Source organism: Hyperoodon ampullatus (genome assembly GCF_949752795.1).
Source record: "Hyperoodon ampullatus genome assembly, chromosome: 19".
NCBI lineage: Eukaryota > Metazoa > Chordata > Mammalia > Artiodactyla > Ziphiidae > Hyperoodon > Hyperoodon ampullatus.
In genome coordinates this window covers 31841305-31853743 of record NC_136932.1, presented here as the reverse complement: position 1 = coordinate 31853743, position 12439 = coordinate 31841305, and the positions used below count along the sequence as shown (strand labels likewise).

The following is a 12439-nucleotide window of genomic DNA, read 5'->3' as shown; positions in this document are numbered from 1 at the left end:
AGTAGATTTGAGCTGGCAGAAGGAAGAATCAGTGAACCTTAAGGTAAGCAAATTGAGATTTAGACTAAGGAACAGAAAGAAAAAGGAATGAAGAAAAATGAAGACCTGTTGGAACACCATCAAATATACCAACCCACACATAATGGGAGTGCCAGAGGTGAGAGAGAAAGACAGAAGAAATATTTGAAGAATGGCTGAAAACTTCCCAAATCTGATAAAAGACATGAATCCAAGAGACTCAACAAACTCCAAACAGGATAAACTCAAGGGGGAGGCAAGTCATTTGCTGAGAGTGATGGCTGAGGGTGGTACAGTGGGGTCAGTGGTTTGAGGAGAGTGGAGAAGGTCTAATATGGACTGCAATGATGGACAGTGAGATGGCCAAAGAAAAGCAAGATGGACAATGCTGAGGGTCTAACTGTGGCCATAAGTTTCTAGTGGAACCAACATGCCCTCTTCCGTGACTTTTCCAAAAGTGATGCCTACTGACACAGACAGTGTGCACATGGGGTCCTCCAGGCTGGGGTTCTGCCACACAGGAGGGATTCAGGAATTCCTCAAACAATAAGCCATGGCACCTACGCTACATAAGGGAAGGCGTAAAGGCAGGAATGTCATGATGGACTGAGAAAGAGTGCAGGACCAGAGGAGTCAACAGACTAGAGAGCCCAAGCAGCTGAAGAATCCTCAGTAGACATGGCTGTTGGAAGCATTGCAGTTATGGCCAACTGAGGACTGGAGCTGGAACAGTTACGTAATGACAAAGCCCCAGGCATGACCACGGGAGAGTGTGCCTGCGGAGAGCAGAGATTACTGGGGCACTACACGGCTCATCCACGTGGATACTGAGTTCAGCCGGGATGCTGCTAGGGTCTGGGGGGTGAGAACACTATAATGAAGATGCCAGAGTTTTAGGCAAAGGAGGAGGAAATTGAGATATACAAGCATGTATCACATGTACAGATGCCAGAAGCTGAAAAGGATAGGAAATACTGTCACTGACAGAATTAGGAACCCAAAATGTCAAGATGAGTCAAAAAATAAGAAAATAAAGATTAATGGGTACAAAAGTAGGATCTGCATTTGGGTTCAAGAAGATAACCACAGGAGGGCAGAATGTGGATGCTAGGGCTGGTCAGACATAGTGTGGTGCAGCCACCAAAAACCTAATACTTCACCAGAAGTCCATCATGTAGAATGAGGTACAATGGACACAGTTCTGCTCTAAATGGAGCTAAGAGCACTGCCTTCAGGTTTGTATGAATTTGACAGTGGAGACTCAAAATCACATTCCATGGGAAATGTCTGAAGGAATTTCAGACGGTTACCATGGAGAAGAGAGCATGAGAGATGCCTTCAAATATCTTCAGGCTGTAACTCAGAAATGGATTTAGATTCCTACAAGCACAAGAACCAGAATAAGTGGGTGAAAATTATGGGTACATTTCAGCTCAAAATAAGGAAGGTGTCCTGGGACTTACCTGGTGGCCCAGTGGTTAAGAAACCACCTGCCAATGCAGGGGACACGGGCTCAAGCCCTGGTCCAGGAAGATCCCACATGCCGCGGAGCAACTAAGCCCATGTGCCACAACCACTGAGCCCACACTCTAGAGCCCATGAGCTGCAGCTACTGAGCCTGCGAGCCACAACTACTGAAGCCTGCGCACCTAGAGCCCGTGCTCCACAACAAGAGAAGCCGCTGCAATGAGAAGCCCATGCACTGCAACAAAGAGTAGTCCCCACTCACCGCAACTAGAAAACGCCCGCGCACAGTAACAAAGACCCAACACAGCCATAAATAAATAAATAAATAAATAAATAAATAAATTTTAAAAAAAGAAAGGAAGGTATCCTGAGAATCAAAGCTGCCTTCAGAGGTAGCAAGAGCCTCACCCACTGAGGTTATGAAAGTGTAAGTTGGACAACCTGGCAAGGATGTTTTGGAGGAATCCTGATGTAAGATGAGTGATTACATCAAATAGCCTTTTAGATCTCTTTAATTCTAAGATCTTACCAAATTTAGAAAGATTTGCCATTATTTCTTCAAATTTTTTTCCTGTCCCCTCTCCTCTCTGTTTTGAGAACTCTAGTTACAGCCTTTTTAGGCCAATCACAGCTCACTGATGTTCATATTTTTCCAGTCTTTTTTCTCACTGCATTTCATTTAGGATGTGTACTATTGCTCTATCTTCAAGTTCACTAATCTTTTCTTCTACACTATTCTAATCTGCTGTTACTCTCATCCAATATATTTTCATTTCAGACATTTCCTTTCAGCTCTATAAGTTCAATTTGTTGTTTTTTAAAAAATCTTTGATGTCTTACTTTAGCATGCTCATGTTTTCCTCTATCTTCTTGAAAATACAAAACATAGTTATTAAAATTTTTAATATCCCTGTGTACTAATTCTATCATATGTTTCATTTCTGGGTTGGTTTCAACTGATTGATGTTTCTGTGGATTTTAATTTCTTGCTCCTTTGTATGCCTGGTAATTTCTAATTAGATGCAGACATTGTGAATTTTAGTTTGTCGAATACTGCATGTTCTTGTAATAATTTAAGTACTCTTGAGCTGTAATACAGTTAAATTTCTTAGATACAATTTGATCCTTTCAAAGTCTGCTTTTAAGCTTTGTTAGGTGGGACCAGAGCAGGCTTCATTCTAGGGCTAATTTTCCTTCTACTGAGGCAAGGTCCTTCTGAGAACTCCACCACCCATCCCATGCATGACGAGGTTTTGTTCATTCCACATAGTGGGAACACAAACTCTTCCCGACCCTTTATGAGCTTCAGGGATTGTTCTGCCTGCTCCTTTTGGGTGTTCCTTTCCGTCCCTCACCCCACTCCCCTGGGACCCTTACACGCACAATCGGCTCAGCGGTCGGCTGAAGACTTGAGGGAGAGCTTCCATACAACTCCAAAGTGCTCTCTGGGCGCCCTCCAGGTGCTCTCCCTGCTCTGGGACTCTGCCTGGGAACTTGCCACAGAGCTTCCCCACTCCCAACTCCATTTCCCCAACCCAAGGAGATGGGGGGTCTTTCCCAGGGCCCCCGTCTGCACTTTGTCCTGGAAACTCCCTCACAGTAAGCTGGGGCAATCATGGGGTTCTCCTCAGGGATTTATCTGGGCTGCCTGTGGTCCAATGTCTGAAAGCCATTTTTTGAAATACAGATTTTGTCCAGTTTTTTAGTTGTTTAAGGCAGGAGGGTAAATCTAGTTTCTGTGCCTCCATCTGACCACCTCCCTAGCCCTAAGATTTTACAAGAATATATTTAAGCACTGGTCTAAGACTAGTGGGGTTGGGTGAAACTAGAAGAGTACACTTAAAAGTAATAAAACCGAATTTCTCCATAAGCATAATCTGAGGCAACTGGTGCAAATTACTGAAGCTTTTTCCTAAGGATTTGGTTTACTCAAGACACTTTATTGCATCTAAATAATTACGCAAACACATCATTACAGAAAATGCAGTAAAATTCAACCTAACATTGGGTCAGTGGTTTATGCAAACACTGCCCAGATGATTCAGGGGTGCTTGCTGCCAGCGTGCCCTGGACGGGGGGAGGTGCCTTTCTGGGGATGAGGTTTTTTTCCACGTGCTTTTTCTGTGCATCTCTGAGCAAAAACACACTGAGCATAAGAGAAAGCCCACTTGTGTTTGATAAATGAACTGGGTATTGGAGGGGTGGAGGGGGTTTCCATGGGCTTCCTTCATTCAAATGTGTTCAAATTTACTCCCAGCTGCACTACAGATTTTCCTATGGAGTAAAATGCTACTCACCTCTCAGAGTCAGAAAAGTATAGTGAAGAAAGAAAGCATAAAACTAAAAATGTTCTCCTAGAATATGGTACATATTTGTCACTGGTAAATGCATAGGCAACCACATCCTTTAAAGCAGCAAGTAAGATACCCGTTACAAGTGCGCAAACACCTGGAAAATACAGAAGAAACAACAGGAAATGAAAATGCTCCCGAGTGTGATAAATCCTCGTACTGACTTCTCATGAGCTATTTGTGTCAATGATTTAAGAAATGTAATAAAGTGTTTCTTCTTACTGTCTAGGAAAAGAGCACCTAAGGTCAGATGATTCTAACTTCTTTTTCTAAGGGAGACTCATAGAAAAGATGTTCAATAAGATGACAACATAATCAGAATCTTCTCTAACTGCTCAGATTCCAGAACATTCAAACTGCCTAAGGGTCAGTGATCCAGGAACCTGGACAGCTGGGCACACAGATTCTGGTCAGAAATAAGCCTGCACATGATAACAACTGCCTTTGAAATGATTCCTGTTAGTACCAAGTGGAACAGTATTTAATTGGTACCTAATAACAGAAAATCATATTTAGGAGCTTTATTTAACTGAGTAAACAGGAGTCAGCATAAAGAAGAAAGATTTCAGTTGAGTTTACACATGTAAGTCAATTCCCAGAGAAATTATGATATATATTTCTAAACTTAGATACAGCTGCGGCCAGTGAGCAGCAGTGCCACACTCACCTGCACACAGGAGGATGGTGGCACAGGAGTGTCGTGCCTGCTGGGCACCCCCTGCCCCCAGGGCACTGCCCACCTGGACGTTGGCTGCCACACCAAGGCCTAGAGGCACCTAGAAATGAATGATCACAAAATCACGAGGAGGAGTCAGAGGGTCTGAAAATCAGAGTATCACTGCACTAGAGTCTACCTGCGCGGAAACCCAGGACAGAGTCAGAGCTCCGGGTTCTAGACCCGGTTCCAGTACGTCCTTGCTGTGTGACTGGAAACAAGTGGCTTGGCCTCGCCCACTGTTACAGATGTGTAACAGTTGCCCTGACTGCTGCCCCCATCAGAGGCATCAGAGTAGAACCTCTTAAAGATGCTGGATTTGAGGGCAAAGCACCTCCCTTATTAGCTAAACATATACTATCAGAGTCAATTCAACTTTGCTACATTCTACAAGATTTAATGAACTATAAATATATAAATCATTCGTAAAAATGAAATGAATCGTGAAAAAAGCACTTAGAACAAAGCCTGGCACACTGTAGGAATTCTGCAAAAGCTGATGCAATCTGACTCCACCATACGTTATATGTCCAACATTCCTATGTCTAATTACCCATTAAATCGAACTATGGCCCTTCACAGTAGATGTCCAAACTTTATTTTAATTACTGATTATGGAAATCTGAAGCTATACGCTTGCTTGCTTCTTAAATAGACCATTATTCAACTTGCAGGGTCATGTCGGTTGTTCTCCTGTGACGGCAGTGATGCCTTCAGGGGCTGTTTGTGAAACACGGGTTGTGTAGTAACCTGATTTTAGTTCTCAGGTCTGCTTTTAATAATTTATATGTCAGCTTTAACTTCTTATTCCTACTAGAAGCAGCATCCTCCTGAGAGCCGTCTAATTTGTTGCTGTTTGAGAACCAGCCTAAGTGAAGTTGATAAAAAATATGTATTAAAAATTGTTAAGTTTAAGAACTTGAAAAACAATGGACCTGACAATATAAAAGTTTACAAGACTTGTGGGCTCAAAGTATACATATTGGCTTCAGCTCAAGATGAATGGCCAGCTCACATGCTTAACCCCCTTCCTTCCCCAAATGCCACTAAAATGTCAGTAAAGATGCTTAACAGAGAAGAAACTCATTAACAACTCTGAGACTAAGCGAGCTGATGAGCTTCTGGAAGAGGGAAAGGACAACAGGAAGCCAAAGTCCAGATGAGAAAGAGGAAGAGGCTACATCCCACTCGTTCTTCCCACAGGGGTCCCAGGAGGCAATGATGAGCAGTCCTGTGGACTCATGACAGGGTCACAGACAGCACGGCCAGACCCCACTGCCGACCGGCCCTCCCTCTCAGACTCACTGCACAGCAACTGGTGGTGTGAGTGCCTCAGAGCCAGGCCCTTCTCGTCTTGGGGGATGGGAGGTGGGGTGGGGCAGTGGGGGAGGTCAGGACTGCTGCTCCCTCCTCGCCAGGCATAAACCCTTAAGTGAAGATGTCATGTGACAGATCCCACCTCTGTACTGATCCTTCCCACGCAGGGGAGAGGTCTGCTGGAGAAAAATCCACAAACAATAGGACAGGAAAGCCATGTCAGCCATTTAGTTTATAAATCAATGCATTTTCCTTTTCTTGCCTAATTGCACAGGCTCGAATCTCCAATAAAATGTTCATTATAATTGTTGAATATTAAGGTTTGTGTCTTACTTCAGATATCTAATGGTCTCTGTCTCTCATCAAACGTCTCTGAATACGGCATCCCCGCCAGTCTCTATCCTCTCCCTGTGGAATTCCTACAAGATATAAGATATATAATGGGTCTCCATCTTTCACATGTTCCAGTTCTACTTTTTCTCACTTGTATTTACTGTGGCAAAATACACGCAATATGAAATTTACCGTGTTAGCCATTTCTTCCCTTCTTATTCCAGTGATTACTATGTGGTGTATTTTTTTTAACCGTTATAACATTTTAAAGTACACACTCCAATGGTATTAAATACGTTCATAATGCTGTGCAACCATCACCACCATCATCTCCAGAACTCCTTTCATCTCCTAAAGCTGAAACCCTGTGCCCATTAAACAATAAATCCTCACTCCCCCCTCCCCCAGACCCTGGCAACCACCCTTCTACTCTGTCTCTATTATTTTGACTAGTCTAAATACCACATATGAGTGGACTTGTACAGTATTTGTCTTTTTATGTCTGGCTTATTTCATTTAGCATAATGTCCTCAAGGTTCATCCACACTGTTCCATGTGTCAGAATCTCCTTCCTTTTTTTAAAATAATGATAACCCCATTGTATGTATGTATCACATTTTGTTTAACCATTCATCTGTGGAAGGACATTGAGGTTGCTTCCACCTTTTGGCTCTTGTGAATAAGTCTGCTGTGAACATGACTGGAAATATCTCTTTGAGATACTCCTTTCAACTCTTTTGGGTATACATCCAAAAGTGGAATTGCTGGGTCATATGGTGATTCTATTTTTAATTTTTTAGGAACTACCATTTTTCTATTTTCCCATGGCAGCTGCATCATTTTACATTCCAACCAACAATGCAACACTCCAATATTTCTACACCCTCGCCAACACTTATTTTCTGTTTCTTTTCTTTTTTCTTTTTTTTTTTCTCAAGAGTAGCCATTCTAATGGGTGTGAAGAGGTGTCTCAATGTAGTTTTGATTTGCATTTCCTAATGATCAGTGATACTGAGCATCTTTTCACATGCTTATTGGCCATTTGTATATCTTCCTTGGAGATAATATCTATTCAAGTCCTTTGCTCATTTTAACATCAGGATGTTTTGGTTTTTGTTACTGAGTTTTAAGAGTTGTCTATATATTCTGATTAGTAATCTTTATCACATAGGTGATTTGCAAATATTCTCTCCCATTCTGTGGGTTGCCTTTTTACTCTGTTGATACCGTCTTTTGATGCACAAAATTATAAAATTTTTATAAAGTCCAATTGTCTATTTTTTCTTTTGTTGCCTGTGCCTTTGCTGTCATATCCAAGAAGTCATTGCCAAATCCAATGTTGTGAAGCTTTTGCCTTATGTATATACTTCTAAGAGTTTTATTGTTTTAAGTCTTAGATCCACTTTGAGTTGATCTTTGCACATGGTGTTAGGTAAGGTCCAACTTCATTCTTTTGCATGTGGATATCCAGTTTTCCCAGGAACATTTGTTTTTGTCAAAAATCACTTGACAATACATGTGAGGGTTTACTTCTGGGCTCTCTATTCTATTTCATTGGTCTGCATATCTAACGCCATCTATTTATATGCCTTTGTTTTATTATGGGAATTTCCACAGATCTATCTTCAAGTTCATTATTTGATTTTTCAGTTTTAAGTAATCTATGAAGTATTACATTTCTGTGGCTATATTTTCAATTTTTTAAAATCCTACTTGGTTCTTTTCCAAATATTGTTCTTTGGGTTTCAATTTCTTCTTTTATGTTGAATGATTTTGAACATACGACTTTTCTATTCTCTGATTATTATACCATCATCTCAAACTCCAAACTCTAACTTTCCTGTTTACTGTATCTGTTAACTCTTGCTCTTGGTGGATTATTTCTCTGTATTTTATCATTTTTATTTTAAGTTCCCCACTAAGGAGACTTGTTTTTTTTCCATAAAAATAATGAACACTTATTGCTTCACAGTCTCTAACAAAGGGAAGCCTGGGACAAGAAACAGAAACGATAATGGTGGTTGCCAGAGGCTGAGGGCAGGAGGAACAGGAATTATTCAATGGGCAGAGTTTCAGTTTTGCAGGAGGAAGTTCTGGAGATTGGTTGTACAACAATCAAAATATGCTTAACACTACTGAATTGGGCAGTTAAAATGGTAGTTAAGATGGTAGACTTTACGTTATGTGTATTTTACCACAATTAAAACCAAAAATTAATTAAAAAAATGAAGCCTGTGATAGAACAGGTAGAAAAACAGAAGATCTGACAATAAGGTAGAATTGGCAGATAGCTTCAGTTTACTGCACACCTATAAACAAGCTCCACGGGACTTCCTTGGTGGTCCAGTGGTTAGGAATCCACCTTCCAATGCAGGGGACTTAGGTTTGATCCCTGGTTGGGAACTAAGATCCCAAATGGTGCAGGGCAACTAAGCCTGCTTGCCGCAACTACAGAGCCCACATGCTCTGGAGCCCGCATGCCACAACTAGAGAGCCCGTGTGCTGCAACTACTGAGCCCATACGCTCTAGAGCCTGCACACCACAACTAGAGAGAAGCCCGCATGCCGCAATGAAGAGCCCACATGCTGCAATTAAGACCCAACACAGCCAAATAAATAAATAAATAAAAATATTAAAAACAAACAAACAGGGCTTCCCTGGTGGCGCAGTGGTTGAGAGTCCACCTGCCGATGCAGGGGACACGGGTTCGTGCCCCGGTCCGGGAAGATCCCACATGCCGCAGAGCGGCTAGGCCCGTGAGCCATGGCCGCTGAGCCCGTGCGTCCGGAGCCTGTGGTCCGCAATGGGAGAGGCCACAACAGTGAGAGGCCCGCGTATCGCAAACAAACAAACAAACAAACAAAAACCAAACAAACTCCAGGGCCACCATTTAAAAACAGAAGCAAGGACTTCCATGGTGGCACAGTGGTTAAGAATCTGCCTGCCAATGCAGGGACATGGGTTCGAGCCCTGGTCCGGGCAGATCCCACATACCACGGAGCAACTAAGCCCGTGCACCACAACTACTGAAGCCGGCGCACCTAGAGCCCATGCTCCACAACAAGACAAGCCACTGCAACGAGAAGCCCACACACCAAAACGAAGACCCAATGCAGCCAAAGATAAATAAATTAATTAATTTAAAAAAACAAAAACAGAAGCAAAACCAAATTGTGCCTTGATGGAATCTTTCCCCCCTCAACAGCCAATCCTCTAGACAGAACTGACTCCCAGCAGCCTCTGCTTCCTCACCCCAAGAAGGTCAGTGCCCACAGCTGGCTCCTGCTCTTCCTCACTCCAAAATGTCTCCGATGACCCTAAATCCAAGGGACCCTTCCCACCCTCTACCCGGCTTCTTCCACGACCTGTTCTCGGGGTCGCCCCCCTTCCACACCTGCCTGGGCCTGGCTCTTGGTGGAGGTCTCCTTCTGCTGCTGACTTCTGTGTCTTGGGGTTTGCCCTTAGACACCCTCCCGGCTCACTCCTACACGACCACATCAATCCCCACTAAGTCCTTCTTTCATTTTTAAGACTAAAGAAACATATGTAAACAGAAACAAAAATGGCCCCTCATCCTACTGCCCAGATGGCATCTGTTTTTCAAAAACAACGAACAAAGGGCCTATATGTGCAGAACTGGAATATTCAGAAAGCCTCAGAAGGTAAAAGGCACGACGCCACACAGTCGTTCCAGCCCCAAACCCTGGAGGCATTTGTGATTCTTCCCGTGCGTTGCCGAGCCTCCCACATCCAAACCCTAGTTCTGTCACTTCCGCTCTGCCCGACGGCATCACTAACTCAGCCTCTCTGCCCCTCCTCCACCACCAGCCGCCTTCCACTTGCTCCCCTCGACGATTCCAACAGCCTCCTTCCCACCTCCCATCCCACACCTGTCCTCCAAGCCAGCTTCTACACAGCTGCAAGAAGCTTCTCTCCTCGCTAAGCCCTCAACCGGGCTCGTACCAGGTCCCTGAACATGCAAGGGCTCTCCTGCATCCCTGCATCTCAGGGCCTGTGTGGTCAGCCCTGACTGTGGGCTTCCCGGGCTGGCACTTTCTCACCCTTCACGTCTCCGCTTACACAGCAACTCAGGAGGACCGTTCCTCAACACCTATCTAAAAAGGTGTCTGTCTCTGTTTTCATACATCTTAGACTTGTTTTTGTTGTTTGCTTCTTTTATGGTGCTTTTTTTATTTTTATTTTTGCGGTATGCAGGCCTCTCACTGTTGTAGCCTCTCCCATTGCAGAGCACAGGCTCCGGACGCGCAGGCTCAGCGGCCATGGCTTACGGGCCCAGCCGCTCCGCAGCATGTGGGATCTTCCCGGACTGGGGCACGAACCCGTGTCCCCTGCATCGGCAGGCGGACTCTCAACCACTGCGCCACCAGGGAAGCCCTATGGTGCATATTATATGTCTATATCGTGCTCTTATTCATCTGTTTGCTCGCTTATCTCCATGCCAGCCCACCAGCCACGAGAGATAGGGACTGTCTGCACCTTATGCCCCACCATATCCCAGCACCAAGTTATTTGCAGTAAACTCCGTTATTTCCAATAGACATGCCAGGCATTGTGCTAAGTATTTTGTATAAGCTTTGTCTTAATTTGCACCTGCCAAGTAGGTATTATTTTTTCCCACTGTGTATATGAGGAAAGTAAAGCTCAGAAAGGTTACATAACGAGCCCAGCATCACACAGCTGGGAAGCAGCACGGCCAGGACCCACACCCAGCGGTGTGTCTGGCTCCAAAATCCACACTTGCTTCTCCAGCTGCACTCCCCCCTCGTACCATCTAACTCTCCGCGTGGACAGCACGGCATCGCCTTACCATGTAGGCTGCAGAAGCCAGTACATAAATGATGGCCTGGGCTCCAAGCTCTGTCACGCTCATCAATCCTGAAATGTTCAAAAAGTGGAGTAAAGTGAACATTTTCCTTATGAAACTAGAACCTAATGTAATTTAAGAGAAGCCAAGGGCTTCCCTGGTGGCGCAGTGGTTGAGAGTCCGCCTGCCGATGCAGGGGACACGGGTTTGTGCCCCGGTCCGGGAAGATCCCACATGCCACGGAGCGGCTGGGCCCGTGAGCCATGGCTGCTGAGCCTGCGTGTCCGGAGCCTGTGCTCCGCAACAGGAGAGGCCATAACAGTGAGAGGCCCACGTACCGCAAAAAAAAAAAAAAACAAGCCAAGATTGCCCCCAGAAGCATAATCCAATGGCAGAATTCACTATCTGTGCCAAGGAGAACCCCATTCAGGAAGCATCCAATAACTTCAGCAGCTAAGATGGGATACAGGCTCATTCCAGAAGCCCCCACTTTACCAGGCAACAAAACACAGGGCTTAAGTAGAAAACCATGTGGTGCCCGGGGGTGCAGGTCATCCTTCAGGGAGACGGGGGACCACAGTGTGGAGGGAAGGACAGAGGGCAGTGGAACTCCATGAGAAGTGATGGGACGATTAACGCATTCCAGTGTCCACAGAAACTTTCAGATCAAGTATTATTACCCTCTGTCTCTGCTGTTTTCTCTATTCCTTCACTAGCAGTGGATGGCTAAGGTGAACGCCCATGACCAAAATTGTTCTAGGTCGGAAAGAAACAGAGCAAGGCTAAAACAGAGCAAAATCAGTCACTCTGTAAATGCCCTAGGATCTTGGCACAATGCCTAGCAAAAGTCAGCTGAACCACAGGATGGCCAGAGTCCTGAGACCTGGACTCAGGCTTTGTTCTCCTGCTCCGTGACCTTGGCAGGTCGCTCCATGACCTTAGCAAACGTCCCTTTCAAAGCTACAAAATGAAAGGCAGTGGGGTAGCACAAAGCCTCACCCAACTTGAATAGCGTGCTTATGGTTCGATGAGCAGTGAAACCTGTACTGAAATCTTCCATGAGGGCCGGATGAAACCAAGAGGAAGGAGAAGCAAACTTGGGTCTCCTGAAAAGCTCTGTAGACATGATTAACCAGGCTGTTGACAGGTTTCTACTGAACTGCTGACCAACCTGCAAGGAAGGTTCCGACTTCAAAGGTCCACCACTCAATGCACACCATAAACATGCTGGGGATGGCCAGCTGGATGAAGGAGTCCCACTCCTGGAAACAGTCCCTGGTCCAACCTGAAGGACAGGGAAGAACACAGCATTTACTTTTCCACAGTCTGATACCAACAATTCTATCTCACACGCGTGCCTCCACCAAAAGCTCAGAGACTGGGAGGAACCAGTGTTCACCGGAAAAACAATA

At 44.7% G+C, this 12439-nt stretch overlaps 1 protein-coding gene across 1 annotated transcript in view; it reads right to left on the bottom strand.

Moving 5' to 3' along the window:
• The window catches only part of SLC47A1 (solute carrier family 47 member 1), a gene marked incomplete at both ends in the record, with an annotated part of 52296 nt that overhangs the window by 22237 nt on the left and 17620 nt on the right, over nt 1-12439 (bottom strand). Inside the window, 4 exon segments of the mRNA XM_079725549.1 lie at nt 3858-3933; nt 4504-4612; nt 11031-11098; nt 12199-12312. Coding sequence (XP_079581675.1) covers nt 3858-3933; nt 4504-4612; nt 11031-11098; nt 12199-12312 — 367 coding nt within the window.